The sequence below is a fragment of the Panthera tigris genome, chromosome A3, assembly GCF_018350195.1.
Source record: "Panthera tigris isolate Pti1 chromosome A3, P.tigris_Pti1_mat1.1, whole genome shotgun sequence".
Taxonomy (NCBI): Eukaryota; Metazoa; Chordata; class Mammalia; order Carnivora; family Felidae; genus Panthera; species Panthera tigris.
In genome coordinates this window covers 30,146,728-30,166,455 of record NC_056662.1, presented here as the reverse complement: position 1 = coordinate 30,166,455, position 19,728 = coordinate 30,146,728, and the positions used below count along the sequence as shown (strand labels likewise).

Below are 19,728 nucleotides of genomic sequence, written 5' to 3'. Positions count from 1 at the left end.
GTGGGGAGCGGGCCCGGGGTGGAGGGGGGGGGAGGGAGGGAGGAAGAGCCACGGGGCCGGAGCGAGGGAGGAGAGGGAAGCGGGGAGGGTGGGGCGGGGTGGAGGGACGCAGGGACCAGCCACCAGTCCGGGAAACCTCTAAGCAGCAGCTGCCACCTCCACCTCCTTATATATTCGAAAAATAACAGCAGCCGCGCCGCCGGACGCCACCAATGGGGGCTCTGGTTAGAGGAGGGCGGGGCTGAGGGCGGGGCCCGCGGGGTGAAAGGCGCGGAGGCTAGCCAGCCCGGCCCCGCCGAGTTCCAGGCTTTGGTTGGGGCTGAGGGACTGGGGTTTCTCCTGAGCCCCCACGCGCCACCCCTCGCCCCTCCAGCCAGGACTTGAGGATCTTGGCTTCCCAAATTCTGCTTCTCGGGATGTGGTTTGGAGTTACACACCCCCGGCCGAGAGGGTCTCAGAGGAACCAACACCCGCTAGGGTGGCCTCAGAGGGACCACCCCCCCCCCGCCCCGAGATTTAGCATCACCTACACTCACCAGTAGGCACCGTGAGAAGGCTCCACTCCAGGAGTTTGCCAGACAAGGCTACGAGGTGCGGTCTGGGTTTGCCACTCTATCGACCCGGACGTTGAAGCGTGAAGTTCATTAACTCGTTCAAGGTCACACCGGGCAAGTTGTGGAGCAGAAATTCACCCCAGGCGCTCCTGCAGCCTCCCTGCGTTCGCGACTAACAGCGCGGGGCATCCCTAAAGCAAAATCACCGAACGGAGCCTCCCGCCTTCCCCCGCCCCTCGCACACGAGGTACACCGGAGGTGGGGGGCTACGATACATGTGACCCCGAGGGGTCTAATTTTCTCCAGCAACCCCAGAGGAGGCTCTAATGCCTGACCTAGCCATAGGTTTTGGCGGTTGGGGCCAAAGAAGGTGTCTACGACCTCAGAACCCAATTAATGGAAGTTTCTCACACCCACCGACGGTTTGGCTAAGGTGATGTCAATGGCATCATATCGTTTAATTTGTGTCTTTGATGACGAGGGAAACTGAATTTATCACTAGTTTAAACTGAGCACCTTCGAACTAATCGCTTTGCATCAATCCTGCTTTCCTGGAATGAGACCGGAAGGCTGCACCCAAAAGTGAATGGGTGGTAAGTTGCTTTTCCATCCCACCTCCCCAGCAAGGAGTTGGCCTCTGGCGGGGTGGAGCACAGCTGGGAAAGCAGGAGCTGAGGCTTTGCGCCTCTTGCGTAGTCCCATCCCTCCCGCCAAGGTGCAGTAGGTGGGAGTGGCAGAAGGGAGGGCCTGGCGGTAGGAGGTTGGGTGGCTAGGGACTTGCGGAAGAAGGGGATGCAAAGACCCCCAGTCCTACCTGAGAGTGGTGAGGAGGAGGGTGGGGTTCATGTCTTTTCCTTTTCCCAACATTTTGCCCAGCTTCTGTGATGTGTTAGGCGCTATGCTTAGTGCTGGACAGGGCTGAGGTTTCAGGTTCATCCGCCCTGGATCAAGGGTCCAGCTCCCAATCTCTAGCCACTACTCACAGTCCAGGCTGTGGCTGTCCCCAGGATGGGGGACTGGGGGAGGACAGTCTGTGAGGCCTCCCACTTCAAAGACCAGAAATAAAACTGAAGGGTTGCGTTTTCAAAATCAACCCAGCTGGTGTTATCCGCCCCCCCCCCCCAACACACACACACACACACACACACACACACGAATGTGCTTACAGGCTTCTACAGGGTGTGGGGAAGGTGTATCTGTGTGTGATCAACAAAAGGTGGGGGAGTGTGACACTCTTGAATCCTTTGAAATCTCACAGTCAGAGGTCACCTCTGGGCCAGTGAGGAGAGCCCGAGACCACAGAGGGGTCATTCCAGAGCATTCCTCCCATCAGCTCTGTGTATCTTCCCACATCTCCTTTTGCCAGTTAGATCACAGATTACGTGCCCAATTAAAAAAAAAAAAAAAGATAGTCAATAAAAATAAGCTAAAATAGATATTTGCAATCATTTTGTATGAGAAACAACTCCCCACATCCAGCCAGGTCCTGGTTACAATGACAATTCTGGGCTTCAGAAAGCTCCACTTCCCATGAAAGGAACACCGTGCCTCTAAACTGTACACATCAAGCTGTGGGCTCACTTAAGGGGGTCTGGTGTGACCCCAGTACCTTGGCAGAAAAGAAGGAAAAATTATCACGTTTGCAAAATCCTTCTGCTTCTCCAAGCCTGTTCCCACACGGCATTTTTTTTAAATTTATTTTTTAAATTTATTTATTTTTTTATTTTTTTCAATATATGAAATTTATTGTCAAATTGGTTTCCATACAACACCCAGTGCTCATCCCAAAAGGTGCCCTCCTCAATACCCATCACCCACCCTGCCCTCCCTCCCACCCCCCACCAACCCTCAGTTTGTTCTCAGTTTTTTTTTAATTTTTTTTAACATTTATTCATTTTTGAGACAGAGAGAGACAGAGCATGAACGGGGGAAGGTCAGAGAGAGAGGAAGACACAGAATCTGAAACAGGCTCCAGGCTCTGAGCTGTCAGCACAGAGCCTGACGCGGGGCTCGAATTCACAGACCGCAAGATCATGACCTGAGCCAAAGTCGGACGTCCAACCGACTGAGCCACCCAGGCGCCCCGTTCTCAGTTTTTAAGAGTCTCTTATGCTTTGGCTCTCTCCCACTCTAACCTCTTTTTTTTTTTTTTCCTTCCCCTCCCCCATGGGTTTCTGTTAAGTTTCTCAGGATCCACATAAGAGTGAAAACATATGGTATCTGTCTTTCTCTGTGTGGCTTATTTCACTTAGCATAACACTCTCCAGTTCCATCCACGTTGCTACAAAGGGCCATATTTCATTCTTTCTCATTGCCACATAGTACTCCATCCACACGGCATCTTTATGGGATTCATTTTTCTAGTGCCTTTTCCGTCATGGCTTGTGACATGTTAAATGGTTTTTTAAAATTGGAACATGTTACTGGGGTGCCTGGGTGGCTCAGTCAGTTGAGTGTCGGGCTCTTGATTTTGGCTCAGGCATGATCTCACCATTTGTGGGTTCAAGCCTCGTGTAGGGCTACATGCTAACAGCACAAAGCCTGCTTCGGATTCTCTCTCCCTTTGCCCCTCCCCTCCCCGTGAGCTCCCCCCCCTCTCTCAAAAACAAACAAATAAACTTAAAAAAAATTGGTTCATGGTACCAAAAATTTGAACAAAGGAGAAAATTCAAATGGTACAAAACAGCAGTGAAAAGTCAATCTTCCATCCCACACAAACATTCAGAACAGATGCAGTCACTATCATAAACTTGTTGCATATTCTGGAGATAGTCTATGACAGTCCTAGGCAATAGAAACATAATGGCAGGCACAAATATGAGCCATATACATAATTTAAAATCTTCTAGTAGCCACATTAAAAAATATAAAAGAAACAGTTGAAATTTTAATATTTTATTTAATCTAATATATTCAAAATGTTATCATTTAAACATATTATCAATGTAATAATTGTTAATTAGATATTTTATTTGAAAGTTTATTTATTTATTTTGAGAGAGAGAGAGCACATGAGCGGAGGAGGATTGAGAGAGGGAGAGAGAGAAAATCCCAAGCTGGCTTCCAGCAGGTAACCCCAATGCGGGGCTTGAACCCACGCATGAGCTGTGAGATTAGGTGCCCCTAATTAGATATTTTAGATACTTTTTTTTGGTACCAAGTCTCAAAGTCCAATGTGCATCTTACACTCACAGCACATCTCAGCTTGTACTCACCACATATCCAGTGTTCAATAATCACACGCTATTAGTGGCTACCGCAGTGGGCAGTGTAGGTCTATATATGTACAAGCATATGTCCATATTTTTACAGATATAACAAACAGTATGTGAAACACTGTTTTACCCCTTGCTTTCTTTTACTTGGAGGTGGATCCATATGAGTACCATAAAGGCATATATTTACTCAATTCCCTAATGCTGAAAATTCAGGTTATTCATTTTTACATTGATGCGGCAGGCACACACAGAATGAATTCCTAAAAAGGAACTATTGCAAGATATGAGCTTTATTTACTGAAATCTCCTTTTCCCTTTCCCGAATGTCACTTCCTCAAGCTGACTGAGCTGAAGAACAGGGACCAAGTCATTTGCCTCTTCTCTCACCTCCAGGCACCTCGTACGGGCCCACGGCCAAGGTTGGCCTCGGACCCCATACCCCACCTCTACGGATTTCTCTTAAAGAGAGATAAAAGTACACACAGATGTTTGTTCATTGAGTCATCGTTAGTAACAATGAAATGCAGAGAGCAAGCTGGGTGTTCTTACAGGGGAGCAGCTAATGAGGTGACTCCTCTATACCGTGTAATACCTGCAGCTTTTAAAGAGAATGGGCATGGGGGCAGGCAGGGATGCTTGGCATCCAGCAGGGGCCCAATAAGTAATTGTTGATATTTGAGTGATTACATAATGGGCTCTCAGAAGATGGTCTTTTCAAGAGAGGGTTCCTAGCGTAAAAAAAAGTTGAAACTCACTGATGAAAATAATCATTGACGTGAAAAGATGTTCACAATATGGGCTACAAAATATTATGCCAACTATGGTCCCACTAAAAACAATATGCACAGAAAAGTATCCCACAAGAATATTCTCTGAATAGTGGAATTAAATGTTTGTACCCTCAACATCTTCTGTATTTTAAAATATTTTCCAAAGAACAGGTACAATTTTCAAGTTAATTCAAAGACCTGAATCTGGTACTCAATCCGGTAGTTCCCCAGACAATTAAACATAAGAGTTACCATATGACCCAGCAACTCCACTCCCAGCTATATACCCGAGAAAAATGAAAACATGTTCACACAAAAGCTTGCAAACAAATGCTTACAGCAGCATTATTCGTAACTGCCAAAACAGAAATAATCCAAATGTCCATCAAATGATAAATGGATAAAAATGTCTTATATCCATACAATCGAATATTATTCAGCTGTAAGAAAAGAATAAAGCACTAACAGATAGTTCATCATGGATGAATCTTGAAAATATGACTCTAAGTGAAAGAAGCCAGTCATAAAAGACATGTGTTATTGATTCCATTCATATGAAGTATCCAGGCAGGGGTTTCTTTCTAAGGTGATGAAAATGTTCTAAAACTGACTGTGGTGGATAGTTGCATGTATCTATGAATTGTATATGCTAAATGAGTGAATTGTATGATACGTGAAATATATCTCAATAAAGCTGTTAAAATGAAAGGATGGGGGGAGCACCTGGGTGGCTCAGTCAGTTAAGTGTCTGACTCTTGATTTCAGCTCAGGCCATGATCTCATGGTTTGTGAGTTCGAGCCCTGAGTCAGGCTCTGCACTGACAGCAAAGTGTGCTGTCAGTGCAGAGCCTACTTGGGATTCTCTCTCTCCCTGTTTCTCTGCTCCTACCCTGCTCTCTCTCTCTCTCTCTCTCTCTCTCTCTCTCAAAATAAATAAATAAACTTCAAAACATGAAAGGATGGGGCCACCTGGGTGGTTCAGTTAGTTAAGTGTCCGACTCTTGATTTTGGCTCAGGTCATGATCTCTCATTTCATGAGTTCAAGCCCCACGTTGGGCTCTGTGCTGACAGTGTGTAGCCTGCTTGGGATTCTCTCTCTCCCTCTCTCTCTGCCCCTCCCCTGCTCTCACATGCTCTTCCTCACTCTCTCTCAAAATTAAAAAAAAATGAAAGTGTGAGTAGAATTATGGAAGATTAGGGGAGAAATGTATTTATCTTGGGACTCTTGGCTCTAGAAACTCTAGAGGTGTCCTCAAATATCTAGACAATCTCTGTCCTAGTAACTGTATCCACCTGTATCAATAGGCCCACATTGTCTTCACCTTCCAGGCCCATCCTTGGTTCCCACAAAAAAATACCAGTATGGCCACTTCCAGGACAAAAAAGAAGTCACACACTTGTGTTGACAGCACAGCCATTTCCAGATATCTGGTCTACCTGCTGCCTGTAGCAGGGCATAGGGCCCATTTCCACTCCCTCTCAGCTGAGCAATTCCTACATCCATCCATCTGGAGCCTGGGATCCCCCCACCTCCCTCTGTAAGCCCCATCTTTCCAATTCCCCACCTTAGAGAAGTCTACAGTCCACATTCTCTCGTCTTGGCCTAGGCTGTCCAAAGCTACCCACTAGGCCTAATACCCATTCTACCTACCTAATCATTATTCCTCATGCCCCTCAGCAATCTTTCCACTCTCCTTTTAATTTTAAAGGTCCTGTTGTACTTGCTTATGGGAAAATTCAGCGAAGTAGAAAAAAAAAAAAAAAGCCCACCCATTGTCCATTCACCCAAACACACATTGATTATAAGCCAAGATGGGTGAAGAGGCAGGAGGGACATATGTGTACATTGATGAAACCACCAAAATGTAGACACGGTTTCCTGAAAATGTGTGGCAAGGAGTCTCGGACACGTAGCCTTACACTCACCTTTGCACAGGAACCATATACCCATTATGGGCCAAGCACTGATCTGGCCCCTGTAGGGAAAAATCTCCCATGTTCTTCTAGACCTTGTGATTAGAAGAATATTTTTTATGTCTCAGGAGTGGAAAAGGCCTACGTAAGACACAAAACCCAGAAACAATAAAGGAAGAAATTGATACAGCTGCTTACTTAAAGATTATAAACTTCTCATATTTAAGATTCCCTAGGCTAAGTTAAAGGATAAGTAGCAGACTGGAAGAAAATATTTACAATATTCTTAACAAAGATTTTGTGTTCAGAGCATATGAAGAGCTCCTGTAAGTCCACAAAAAGACAAATACAAGAGAAACATGGACAAAAAGTATGACTAGAAAATTCACATTCAAATGGCATTCAAAGAAATATACACGGTAACACAGCAGTGAGTTACACTTTCTTCCCTTGGCCTCCAGAACAGCACACAGGCCTGGTGGTTCTCCAACCTCTTCAGCTGTTTTTCATGAATTTCTTGTTAGTCCTTTCTTGAACCCTTAACCTTGGAGAGCCCAGGGCACTGTCCTTGGTCCTCTTCTTTGCACACATCCACTTGTTTGTAGCCTCATCCAGATCATCCCAGGTCCTTAGCCCATCCCCCTGGGTCACAGCCTTCCTCTTTGACTACACACCTCAAGCTACTCTAAGAGATTTTTTTTTAAACTACTGCAAAGCATTCATTGTTTTAAGAATATGTCATTTTTATTTGTTTGGTGCAGGAGGAGGTTTCAGGGATTCATGTGTATGTATGCTTTTATATATATAAACGACATTATGTCTGTAGCTGAAAACACATTTATGCCTGTATGCATGGAAAAGTCCAGAAGGTGACACACGGAGATGTTACCAGTGTTCATCTATGGATTTGGGGATTACTAGCACATAGATTTAAAATTGTAATGCTGCTTGTAAAAATAATCTAAATGGGTAACAATAGGCTACATAGATTAGTGTTCACCCATAACTGGAACAATATACAACTATTAAAAAGCATGTTGGCAATACTTCATCAAGTGGCAAAATTCTCATCACTTGATGCCAGGTGAAAAAAAACAGCAGGAGATGCCAGTTATACAGTGTATACATCTGATGCCAGTTTTATGCAATAAATTTTTAAAAAGAAAACTGCATGAACCTAGAGAAAAGACTGGAAGGAAACGTACCAAAATGTTACCTGCGCATTTCTCCAGGTGTTGGGGTGAAAGATGATTTTTAGTTTCCTGTATTTTTCAGATTCCGCAGATTTTGCTGTCACAAAACAAAAACCACAAAACACAGTTGTTATTCTTTATAAACAGCAGATCGGTGCCCACTGGGCGCAGAGGCCGGGCACCGCGCCCCAGCCCGCGCGTTCGCCCGCGGGTCTCCGGACGCCCGAGCGCTGGCGGGTCCAGCAGGCCGCAGCGCCCCCCCGCGGTCGGTCCGGGGCGGCGGGGAGGGGGGTGGGCGCGGAGGGCGGGGAGGCGGCGCCGGGCGTCCCCGCGCTTCCCGCGAGATCCCGCTCCGCCCGCTCCGCCCCGCTCGCCGCGCTCCCTGCTCCCCGCGCCGCGGCACTTCCTGCCTTCCGCGCCCGCGCCGCCCGCCCTCGCCCGCGCCCGCCGCCTGCCGCCCGCCGCCCGGCGCCGCGCCCGCCGGCGCCCCCGAAGGTGCCCCCGGCCCGGCCGGGTCACCGCCCCGCCCGCCGCCCCGCGAGCCGCTTTGTCTCGGGCGGGGCGCGCGGGAGAGGCCGCCAGGTGCCCCCCGCCGCGGGCCCGGGCCCCCCGCCCCGGGGCGGCGGCGGTGGCGCCGGGCCCCGGGGCGGGGGGCGCGCCGGGATGGGCCCCAAGCGGCGGCAGCTGACGTTCCGGGAGAAGTCGCGGATCATCCAGGAGGTGGAGGAGAACCCGGACTTGCGCAAGGGCGAGATCGCGCGGCGCTTCAACATCCCGCCGTCCACGCTGAGCACCATCCTGAAGAACAAGCGCGCCATCCTGGCGTCGGAGCGCAAGTACGGTGTGGCCTCCACCTGCCGCAAGACCAACAAGCTGTCCCCCTACGACAAGCTCGAGGGGCTGCTCATCGCCTGGTTCCAGCAGATCCGCGCCGCTGGCCTACCCGTCAAGGGCATCATCCTCAAGGAGAAGGCGCTGCGTATAGCCGAGGAGCTGGGCATGGACGACTTCACCGCCTCCAACGGTTGGCTGGACCGCTTCCGCCGGCGCCACGGTGTGGTGTCCTGCAGCGGTGTGGCCCGCGCCCGGTCGCGCAGTGCTGCTCCCCGGCCCCCAGCGGCTCCCGCCAGCCCACCTGCGGTGCCCTCGGAGGGCAGCGGCGGGGGTTCGACGGGCTGGCGCGCTCGGGAGGAGCAGCCGCCGTCGGTGGCCGAGGGCTACGCCTCCCAGGACGTGTTCAGCGCCATTGAGACCAGTCTGTGGTACGACTTCCTGCCTGACCAGGCTGCGGGGCTGTGCGGCAGCGATGGACGGGCGCGCAGGGCCACCCAGCGCCTGAGCGTCCTGCTGTGCGCCAACGCAGACGGTAGCGAGAAGCTGCCCCCGCTTGTGGCCGGCAAGTCGGCCAAGCCCCGTGCAGGCCAAGCCGGCCTGCCTTGCGACTACACCGCCAACTCTAAGGGTGGTGTCACCACGCAGGCCCTGGCCAAGTACCTGAAGGCCCTGGACACTCGCATGGCTGCAGAGTCTCGCCGAGTCCTGCTACTGGCCGGCCGCCTGGCTGCCCAGTCCCTGGATACCTCCGGCCTGCGGCATGTACAGCTGGCCTTCTTCCCGCCGGGCACCGTGCAGCCGCTGGAGCGGGGAGTGGTCCAACAGGTGAAGGGCCACTACCGCCAGGCTATGCTACTCAAGGCCATGGCCGCACTAGAGGGCCAGGATCGTTCAGGCCTGCAGCTAGGTTTGATGGAAGCCTTGCACTTCGTGGCTGCCGCCTGGCAGGCAGTGGAGCCTTCGGACATAGCTGCCTGCTTTCGTGAGGCTGGCTTCGGGGGTGGCCCAAATGCCACCATCACCACTGCCCTCAAGAGTGAGGGGGAGGAAGAGGAGGAGGAGGAAGAGGAGGAAGAAGAAGAGGAGGAAGAGGAAGAGGAGGGTGAAGGGGAGGAGGAGGAGGAGGAAGAAGAGGGTGAGGAGGAGGAAGGGGGGGAAGGAGAGGAGTTGGGGGAGGAAGAGGAGGTGGAAGAGGAGGGTGATGTTGATGACAGTGATGAAGAGGAGGAGGAAGAGGAGGAAGAGAGCTCCTCTGAGGGCTTGGAGGCTGAGGACTGGGCCCAGGGGGTAGTAGAAGCTGGTGGCAGCTTCGGGGGCTACAGTGCCCAGGAGGAGGCCCAGTGCCCTACTCTCCATTTCCTGGAGGGTGAAGAGGACTCTGAGTCTGACAGTGAGGAAGAGGAGGAAGATGAGGATGATGAGGAGGATGAAGATGATGAAGATGAGGAGGAAGATGGTGATGAGGTGCCTGTGCCCAGCTTTGGGGAGGCCATGGCTTACTTCGCTATGGTCAAGAGGTACCTGACTTCCTTCCCCATTGATGACCGTGTGCAGAGCCACATCCTTCATTTGGAACACGATCTGGTCCACGTGACCAGGAAGAACCATGCCCGGCAGGCAGGAGTTCGGGGTCTTGGACATCAGAGCTGAGCCACTGGGCCTAGCCATGCCCGACCCAGATGTGGCAGCACCAGCCCAGGGCAGAGGACTCTCTGGGCAGCCGCTGTGGATGGAGCCAGAATGGGGAGCTCCAGATCCTTTAGTGATGTTCCTCTGGCCCTGTGACAGGCCCAGCCACCTCGGTAGGGTCCAGGGCTGGGGTCAGCCTCACTGCCTGCTTATTGCCTCTTTCTCAGAGTCCTCTTTCCTCCCCATTTGCCCCTGGGCTTGGGGGACCAGGTGGGGAGGGTGGGGAGCTGTCCGGTGCTACCACACCGTGCCATCAGTGGACTAGGCCACAGTAGCAGCCAGGGTTGGGCCCTGGAGGCTCCCGGCCGGAGAGTGCCTCTCCCCTCTGCCGTCCACACCAGGTGTTTGGTGGGGGGGACCCCAAAGCCATTCTGGGAAGGGCTCCAGAGGAAAGTCCAGCCTAGGCCGCCACAAGGCTGGCAGCCCCCCACCCTGCCCCTGGGCCGCCTTGAGAAGCACAGTCTAACTCACCGCAGGCTCCTGAGCCTGCCTCTGCCTGCTTCCCCATCTTCCCAATCCCTTTCTCTGGCCCAGTCCAGGTTACTGTGGCCCTTGGTTTTCTTTCCAAATTGGAGGTTCCCAAGAGGCCCTCCAGGGGAGTGATAATGGGCACTTCCCTTGTGGGTAGCTGCAGGCCCCATGCCTCTCCTCCCTCTCTGGCAGGGCCCTATCCTGGGCAGGGTGCCTGGGGCTGGGCCCAGAGTCCAGCCATCCAGCCGCTCCTTTCCCAGTCTGAATTCAATAAATCTGTCCACCTCCCTTTTGTGGGGGTGAACGTTTTAACAGCCAAGGGTGCATCCTTCATGGTCTGGGCTTGCGTCTGTCTTGGGAACACGTCCTGTCCTGGCTCCCTTTGGTCCTTGCTCTGGTGGGACATGGAACCAAGCGTTGAGAGGGCGGCCACAGCCTACACCCTGACTGGGGTGAGGGACCACCTCCATATCTAAGTATTATCCAAGCTTGGGGAGGAAGGGGTCTTTAGTGTATCTCCTTGGGTTTGAGGAAGTCGGGCCTTATCCTGCTTTGGGGTTAGAAAGAAGAAGCTCAGGATCAGTTGGCTAGGAGGGAAGGGAGGGAGCCAGCAATCCCTGTTGGACCAAATTGAACTGGGAACTAGGCCTATCAAGCCCATTAAAGTTGGTCCTTGTAGGAGTGGGGCCAGAAGGCAGAGCAAAAGGAGTGTTGGGGCAACTCCTGTGGTCCAGGTTGGAGTTCAGAGGTACATACAGGGCCTCCCTTGGTTTACTTTTGATGCTTAAAGAGGGAGCCCTTTAGGCCTTTCAGTGATTAGCATTTCCGAGCCTGGTGGCTGGTTATCCTGGGGACAGTACAGGAGGAAGATAAAATTCCTGGGATACATTGCACCCCCAAGAGGCTGAGGAAGAATGGGCAACTCGCTTTGTGGTGCCCTCCAGGGGGCACCCCAGTCCAAAGGTGAAGATTGGTGCCTCTGCTGATCTCTAACCCCTTTTCTCCTGTCAGGGCCCAGCCCCTCCCTCATTGAGGCCCTCAGGCCCCCTTGGTTCCAACTAGGGGAGGGCCTGGGCTTGGGGAGGCCAGGCAGCTCTGGGCCCCAAACCGGTTTTCCCACCTTCACCAGGGCTGGCACATCACCACTGTGGTTCCCTCCCCACTACTTCCTTTCAGTTCTTCCTCTCTCCACCCTGGAATGTTGGGGGTGGGGGGATATCTAGGCCATCTTTTGTTCCTTGCCTGCCCTGGGTGTGGTCCCTTCCAGAAAGGCAAGACCCATATGTATGATTTTAAAACAAGAAGGTAGAGTGACGATTCCATACTTGGCCTTCCACACTCCTGGAACTCAGGGTTTCCCTGTAAGCCTTAAAGGCAATGAAACTAAGTGATGGCAAAAAGTAGTTGGGATTCCCCTTCCCCCCATCAGAGCTATGGAGGAGAAAACTGGAAAGTCCTAAGAAAGCCCAGCCTACCCCCTGGCCTGCTCTGGAGTTAAGATGGGAGCGGTAGGTTTCTCCCCAGGTGCCCCTGTTCAACCCAGTCCCTCATCTCAAATACCAACAAGACAAATCATTTCCATTTGTCTTCTCTTCTGCTGGAACTGAGATCATCTCAATAATGATGGCACCAAGTGATGTTAATAGGGCCCTTGCTGTGTGCCAGGCGCTGTGCTAAGCACTTTAGATGCTCACAAAACCCCTATGAGGTAGGTGAAACCACGAGAAAACAGACACAGAGAGGTCCAGTAATGTGCCCAAAGCCACATTGCTAGTCTTCGGTGGAAGCAAACTTTCTTCCCTGGCTGACCCTAGGAGTCCCTTGACTGCTACTTTGTGTCCTTTCACTAAGGCAGAACCCACATCCCTAACCTTTCTAAAAATAGTGCTCCTTTGAAATGGAACTGGCTACTGAAGTCCAGTTTTAACCCATGGAAGAACAGCTCTTTGGAGGGAGATGAGGGATTATGGGAGTGTTTACAGGAGCTATTGCAGCTTTTATACCTGTAGCCAATTCCCATATCCTCAGTCCCCATACAAATGCAGATCTGTAAGTACCCTTCCCATTTTCCTCCCTCTTACCCCACTGGGACAAATAGAACCATTCCCACTTCACAAAGGGGGGAAATAAGGTTAAGGAGTTAAATAACCTGCCCGAGGCACTGGCCTTGAGCCCTAGTATTCTCCTTGGGAGTCTGGGTGACATATTAAATGCCCTACCAGGACACTGCTGGGAAGGGCGGTAGTGGTGATGGCCTTAATAGCACAGAGCTTTGAGAAGGGACCCAGCAAGGAGGCACTGTCACACAGCCTATCACACAATCCAGATGGGAAGCAGCAGATGATTAATTACAGTGGACACCCAGATAAAGCTGAGGAACATTGGGATGCTGCCTTCACTTGGGACTGATAGCTGAAGGATCCAGAAGGGGAATCTCGGCCCTGAGGATGCTGGGGCAGGGATTCTGAGGGCCCAGTTGGGTTTGGCAGGTCCCAGGGTGGGCCAGTGGCTGATCAGGTGGAGTGGGCGCAGATGCTGGGAAGACAAGGCCACCTAATCGCCTATTCAAAGCTGGGGCCTGAGAGTAGGTAGAGGGAGAAAACTACAATTCCCAGAAGCCCCTGTTCCCCTCCGAGTCAAGGATAGTTGCCATGGTTTCAGAAAACAATATGGCTGCTCCCAGCTGGGAAGCGAGTTTCCCGGTTTGAGAGGCAGAGGCCGGTCTGGGCGCCTTCGGTGGCGAAAGAAGAGGCATCTGAGAGATCGTGCGGTTTGGCGCTGACGCTGCACGACTGGAACGGTCTTGCCTTGCTGGGGGTGCCAATGGCTGGCAGCGTGGACGAGGAGGCGTTGCACCAGCTGTACCTGTGGGTAGACAACATCCCCCTATCCCGGCCCAAGAGAAATCTCTCCAGGGACTTCAGTGATGGAGGTGTGCACCTTAGTGTGTGTGCACCCCTGTGTGTGTCCCATGTGTCCGTGTTTGTCTACATATTCTGTATGTACGTGTGTAAGGGGTCTGTGTGCATGTGTCTCTTTGTGTTTCTGTGCGTGTGGGTATGTGTATGTTGGGGGGGGGGGTTTCTGACTATCTCCTGGAACTTCAATTATACAAATGTGTGCGCGTGTGTGTTTATCTGTATCTGTGGGAATATGGCTGTGTGTGGGTCTATATGTATGTCCCCTTGTTCTATTCTTTAGGCATGTGTGGTTGTGGTGTCTGAGTGTGAGTCTGTGATGCCCTCCTGGGACTTTAATGACTAAGACCTGTGTCTGTGTATGTTTTTGTGTATCTCTCTGTACGTACTTCTTCATTACTATATTCTATATATCTGTCTTGTGGGATTCTGAGCTTGTGTATGTGCATACGTTTGTTGATACATTCTGTCCTGTATGCATGTAGGGGGTCTTGTGTGCATATGTGTTTGTGATCCTGGGACTTTGCTGTTGGAGTGTGTGTGTGTGTGTGTGTGTGTGTGTCCATGTGAATGCCTAGGGTGGGGCCCCAGGCTCCTGATAGGCTCTCTTGGAGACTCCTTCTCTGAAGACCAGACACCTCAGTTTTCATATGCTTGAGTTAATGGGGATGGGATGCTGCTTCTCTGGGGTATGCTGGAGGCTGATCACTCATTTCTAATCTTGCTTTCTTGAACTCCTTCCCTCTCCTCCACCACCCCTCCCTCCCTATCATCCCTTCCCTTTCCACACCTCCACCCATCCGCTTGGTCACACCATTCTGTAACCCCCGATTCTCTCATTACATGCACATCTTCTCCCTACTCCTTCTCCCTTACCTACTGCCTCCTCCCCCACCTTCCACATCTGCTTCCATTCCCTCAGTCCTGGTCGCAGAAGTCATCAAGTTTTACTTCCCCAAGATGGTGGAGATGCACAATTATGTCCCTGCCAACTCTCTCCAACAGAAGCTCAACAACTGGGGTCACCTAAACAGGTAGCAGAATACTTGGGTGCACTGGCGAAATCTCTAACCCCGTTCCCCCCTCCCCACCCCCAGGATCCCAGGGAGCTGGGACTCTGTTGGTGTCAGGGTAGGGAGGGACAACGCAGGCAGAACTGGTAACAAAATCAAGGGTTTGTTGTTGTTGTTGTTTTTGAGGAGACAAAGGAAAAGTGACAACCAAGATTCTGGCTCATTCCCCCAGGGCTGCACCCCCTTCCTTCTCCCCCACGCCCCTCACTTCATTCCCCAAGGACCCAGTCCTCCATTCCTGTGTCTATTCCCAGGAAGGTGCTGAACAAGCTGAACTTCTCGGTACCAGAGGACGTGATGCGCAAGATCGCGCAATGCGCGCCAGGCGTGGTGGAGTTAGTGCTCATTCCGCTGAGGCAGCGCCTGGAGGAGCGCCAGAGGCGCAGGAAGCAGGGCGCGGGCTCCTTACAGGTGCCACCCCACTCAAGTTTCTCCCACTACTTTGTGGGAGCTTCCCAGGCAGCGGGAAGCCCTGCCGTGGCAAGAAGTGTGGGAGAAGGGTGTCTGGCAAAGGGAGCCTGGTCTTGGGGACCACGGAAGAGACATGGGGCTCCTTGGGGATGAGCGAATCCTACCTCACAGTAAACCCTGGGGGTTCTTTCAGGAGCTGGCTCCCCAGGATGGCACTGGCTACATGGATGTGGGTAAAGTGGCCTTTACTTTTCTTCTCTCCCAGGAGAAGCTTTCCTCCTGTCCTTCCTTCCTATGGGGGAAGGGGGGCCGGGGTTGGGGGAAGCAAGGGAGAAGTCAGGAAAATAGGACTCCAGCACGGTTAACTCCTTCACTTGCCTGGTCTCAGGTTTGTCCCAGAAGGCCCGAGGGGAAGGTGGCCCGGACTCTCAGGGAGGAGGGCAGCTCAGGTAAGGAGGCTGGGAGTTCCTACCTCACCAGGCCTGGTGATCTCCCTACACAGGGCTGGCAGGTAAGGGTGGTGGCAGGTTGTTCCTGGGAAAGCAGGAAGTGGGGGTGTAGGGACGGGGAGCGAAGGCCTGGCCTAGGGGCATTGGAAGGATGAGAATGGGGCCTGAGGTTCGGGCCTCCGCTAAGCTGCTTCCCACCCCAGGGGGGGTCGGCTGCCAGCACCCCGACCTCCGGGATATAGTCAGGCACTGCAGGGCGACCCAAGCTTCGTCCTCCAGATCGCTGAAAAGGAGCAGGAGCTGTTGGCCTCTCAGGAGACTGTGCAGGTGAGGGTGACTGGGAAGGCGCGGGTGGTGGTGGGGCGGTGGGTGCTTAGGGCCTGCAGTGGTGGGGACAGAAGGCAGCGGGCCTCTGGCTTGACCTTTGTGCGGCGCGGCCCAGGTCCTGCAGATGAAGGTGAGGCGCTTAGAGCATTTGCTGCAGCTCAAGAACGTGCGCATCGACGATCTCTCCCGGCGGCTCCAGCAGGCAGAGCGTAAGCAGCGGTGAGCGGCGGCCGGGGCCGCGCGGGGACGCCCCAGTACCCGCCAGAGCCCGGACGCCTAGACCGACGCACCCACCCACGCACCCACCGACGGACTGACGGACCTACCGGCGCGCGGAGCCAGCAGCTCCAAAGAGCCTCATGGGCGCCAGCGCTCCCCTCCCTTTGGTTGGGGGTGAGTTGGGGGGCAGTGAGGCAGGAGCCCTCAGAACGCAGCCCCCCGGACTGACCCACCTCCTTCCACTCCATCCGGGTCAGGAGAATGGACCGCTTTGCAGAACCCAGAAGCCACGTGCAGAGACTTGGCATGCTCCCCAAAGCCATGCCCGACACCAGGGGCCCCACCTTGGTGCTCCCTGCTCTTGGCCTTAGGGGGCGGTGCCCGGACTCGGTGCACACCCCTAGAAACAGGTCCCCACCCAGCCCTGAGGACTGCGGCGTCTCCATCCGGGCTAGTTCTCTGCGCTCTGGACCTCGGGGGAAGCTGCCCGAGGCAGCTGAGGGAGAAGCTTCCCTCTCCGGCGCGCTCACCTGGGGCCCAACTCGAGGCTGGAGAGCACAGCAGCTGGAGAGGAAGGGGTGAGGAGTGGCTTCAGCCAGGAGTGGGGAAGACATGGGCTGTGCCTGTTCCAAACACTCTTCCCTCCCCTCCTAGGGGGCACCTTTGAGAATGTTTTGGAGATACAGGACCGCACTACCCCCATTAAAGAAGTTGTGCTATCTTTCCTGCGACTGCCTTCTCTGTCTAGATTTCTTGCCCTTCTTAAGCCGCACTGCCCGCCCCCCCCCCCCATTTTGAGTGAAAGAGCCTTGTAGGCCCAGAGTGGGTTTCACCTTTGGTCAGCTGGGCCCTGGGTGGCCACTGCCTGGTAGGTTGATGATATCACAGGGTCAGGTCTTGTGCACTAGAACAGCCTGACTTCTAACACTGGCCTTAGACTGACCCCCAAACTCACCCTCACAGAATCTTCTAGCCCTGTCCAAACCCAACTCCAAACCCAGGCTTCAGATTCTCCCGAAATGTAGCTGCACCCTCACCCTCAACGCTGCCCATGGACTGACCCCTAAACCTGTCCTCTGTGTGACTCCCAACCCTGCTCACAGACTTGATCCATAGTTCTATGGACTGAGGCCAAGCTTGATTCCCAACCCTGACCAAGATACTATGGCCATGATATGACCCTAACTCTGAAAATTTACTGACTACTGGCATTACATTTTGAGACCCCACAATTCTATTCCTAGACATATTTCAGCATATACCCAGGGGAAACTTAAGCTCTTGTGTTCTGTATTCTGTAACACGGGTATAGCAATAGTCATAGCAACATTCTTTGTAATAGAAAAGAATTGAAAATAACTTGTATTAGTTTCTATCGCTGTGTAAGAAATCACCACAAACTTAAAACAGCACAAATTTATTATCTCATCTTTTCTGTGTGTCAAGAGTCCAGGTGTGGCCTAGCTGGGCCCTCTGCTTCAGAGTTTCTCATAAGGCTGCACTCAAAGTGGTGGCTAGGGCTGTGGTTTCACCGGAAGTCTTAACTGGGGAAGGATTCACTTCCAAGTTGACTTGGTTGTTGACAGAGTTTGGTTCCTTGTGGGCTGTAGGACTGAGGGTTTCAGTTTCTTGCTAGTTGTTGGCTGGTGCCCTCATTTCCTTGCCATTTGGTCACTTCCAGTATGCTAGCTCACTTCATCAAAGCCAGCAAGGGAGAGAGTTAACAGAGTCTTCTTGCAAGATGGCAATTACAATCCTATCTAATATAATCACAGAAGTGACACCCATCACATTTGTTGTATCCTATTTTTTTTTCTTTTTTTTCCCTTCCCTCCCTCCTGTTGTATCCTATTTATTACAAGTCATGAGGTCCAGCCCACATTCAAGGGGAGAGGTGTGCATGGGTGTGAATACCAGGAGACAGGGATCATTGGGAGCCATTGTAGAAGCTGTCTGTCTACCACAAGGAGGAAAAAAGCAGTGAAAGGATAAAATCTAGGATAGTGGTTACCTCTGAGAGGAAGCAGAAGGCAGAGATGCAAGAAGCATAGGAGTGAGTTATTTTTAATGTTTTAGTCCTTGGACAGGTGGTGGGTTTACAGGTGTTCATAGTGGGCTGTTTATGGACAAGCAGGGAGAGAGTGTTATGAACTAAGGACTATGGGTAGCCCAATTCTGTTCACCTGAGCTCCTAAAATAATAAATAAAAATACAATTGATGACTACTCCTGACCTTGGTCTGAGCCTCTTCCCTGCCTCTTCTCTGCACTCAACCTGGACTTAGGTTAACACTGGCTTCAGCCTGACCTTCTACTTTCCCCAAATTAACAACCAGCCCTCACACATATTGACCCCAGCTCTAGCACTGTTATCCTGCCGTAGTCTGCACTGATTCTCCAAAGTTCTGTTCTCTGAATCTGTCATCATGGACCACACACACCTGGAGACTCCTATGTGTGGAGCTGGTAGGAACGGTTTGTGGAGGGGCTTGGGGACCAGGAGGTTGGGTAGGGTATGGTTCTGCCTGACGGGAGGACAGTGGGCCCAGAATACAGGTGTGGTGGCAGGGATCACCCTCTCAAGAGTCTGCTGGCTTCCTCCACGGCAGAGGCTAGGCCAAGTCCTGGAGGTTCCTTTTCCTCGAGTTCCTGCCCCAACCCTGGCTATTCCTAATACCTGGATGTGCCTGAATCTAAAATCATGTTCGAAACCCTACAAATTAAATCCCCCAAACAATGGAGAATTTTACTGAATGTTTCTTGGGAATAAATATGAAAGTGGATTACATCACACATTATAATTCTATACCTCTTCTCAACATCTCTCTTATTCTCCAAACTTCCCCTCTGACAGCCATTGCCATATTTCCCCCCTCTGATCCTCACACCCCTCTTCCCTTTCTGACCCACAGGAAATCTGATTTCTTCTGGTTCATTCATTTATTAATTCCTCAAATGTTTGTTTAGTGCCTACTACGTACTAAATGCCAGGAACACAAATATAAAACACAATTTGTCTCCCCAAGTGTTTACAATCCTAGAAGAGGAGAAGGCATGCAAAAAGATACTTAAATTTTGTTGTTACTCAATGTTTTGAATAATAAAACACACATAAAAAGTAAAAAGTCCACTCGGTGCCCACACACATGTAATAGGGTTAATTTTGGTTTCTGTGCATTCTTTCAGAATGTCTTTTTGTGAATGCAAGCAAATATTCACCTTTATGGCTATTCTGCCCCCCGCCCTTTTCTTACCATAAAAGGGAAGCATACTACCCACTCTGTCCTGTATCTTGATTTTCCACTCCATACAATCTCTTACAGGTATGCAATGGTCAATGTTATATGCCAACTTTACTGGGCCACAGGGTGCCCAGATATTTGGTCAAACATTCTTGGTGTTTCTGTGAGGGTGTTTTCAGATGAGATTTGCATTTAAATTTAAAGGTAGGGGCACCTGGGTGACTCAGTTGGTTAAACGTCTGACTTTGGTTCAGGTCATGATCTCAAGATTGTGAGACTGAGCCCCGTGTCGGTCTCTACACTGGGTATGGAGCCTGCTTAAGACGCTCTCTCCCTTTCCTTTTGCCCTCCGCTTTCCCTCAAAAATAAAATAAAATAAAATAAAATAAAATAAAATAAAATAAAGATAAAAATAAATAAAGGTAGACTGAGTAAAACAGATTGCTC

General features: G+C 51.6%; 2 protein-coding genes across 5 annotated transcripts; both read left to right on the top strand.

The window, feature by feature from the left end:
- The first annotated feature begins 8,287 nt into the window (after nt 1–8,287).
- CENPB (centromere protein B) lies at nt 8,288–10,962 on the top strand. Its single transcript, XM_007073270.2, has one exon. The coding sequence runs from the start codon at nt 8,313–8,315 to the stop codon at nt 10,131–10,133; it is 1,821 nt and encodes a 606-aa protein (XP_007073332.2). The 5' UTR covers nt 8,288–8,312; the 3' UTR covers nt 10,134–10,962.
- Nucleotides 10,963–11,042: 80 nt separating this feature from the next.
- Nucleotides 11,043–16,771, top strand: SPEF1 (sperm flagellar 1). 4 transcript variants are annotated; one of them, XM_042980841.1, is made up of 8 exons: nt 11,043–13,510; nt 14,484–14,595; nt 14,889–15,045; nt 15,239–15,278; nt 15,434–15,494; nt 15,774–15,821; nt 15,937–16,040; nt 16,298–16,771. In XM_042980841.1, the coding sequence occupies exons 1-8, from the start codon at nt 13,467–13,469 to the stop codon at nt 16,620–16,622; spliced, it is 891 nt and encodes a 296-aa protein (XP_042836775.1). In that variant the 5' UTR covers nt 11,043–13,466; the 3' UTR covers nt 16,623–16,771. The 4 variants fall into 4 exon arrangements, with proteins under 4 accessions (XP_042836775.1, XP_015390663.2, XP_015390659.2 ...); XM_015535177.2 differs by having other exon boundaries at nt 15,698–15,821; XM_015535173.2 differs by having other exon boundaries at nt 11,043–13,575; nt 15,698–15,821.
- The last annotated feature ends 2,957 nt before the right edge of the window (nt 16,772–19,728 follow it).

Coding starts and splice junctions, on each gene's coding strand:
- CENPB (XM_007073270.2), top strand. CDS start 8,313: ATGGGCCCCAAGCGGCGGCAGCTGACGTTCCGGGAGAAGTCGCGGATC.
- SPEF1 (XM_015535173.2), top strand. CDS start 13,467: ATGGCTGGCAGCGTGGACGAGGAGGCGTTGCACCAGCTGTACCTGTGG. Junction 15,046..15,238: donor AGGGCGCGGGCTCCTTACAG/GTGCCACCCCAC, acceptor GGGTTCTTTCAG/GAGCTGGCTCCCCAGGATGG. Junction 15,822..15,936: donor CCTCTCAGGAGACTGTGCAG/GTGAGGGTGACT, acceptor GGCGCGGCCCAG/GTCCTGCAGATGAAGGTGAG.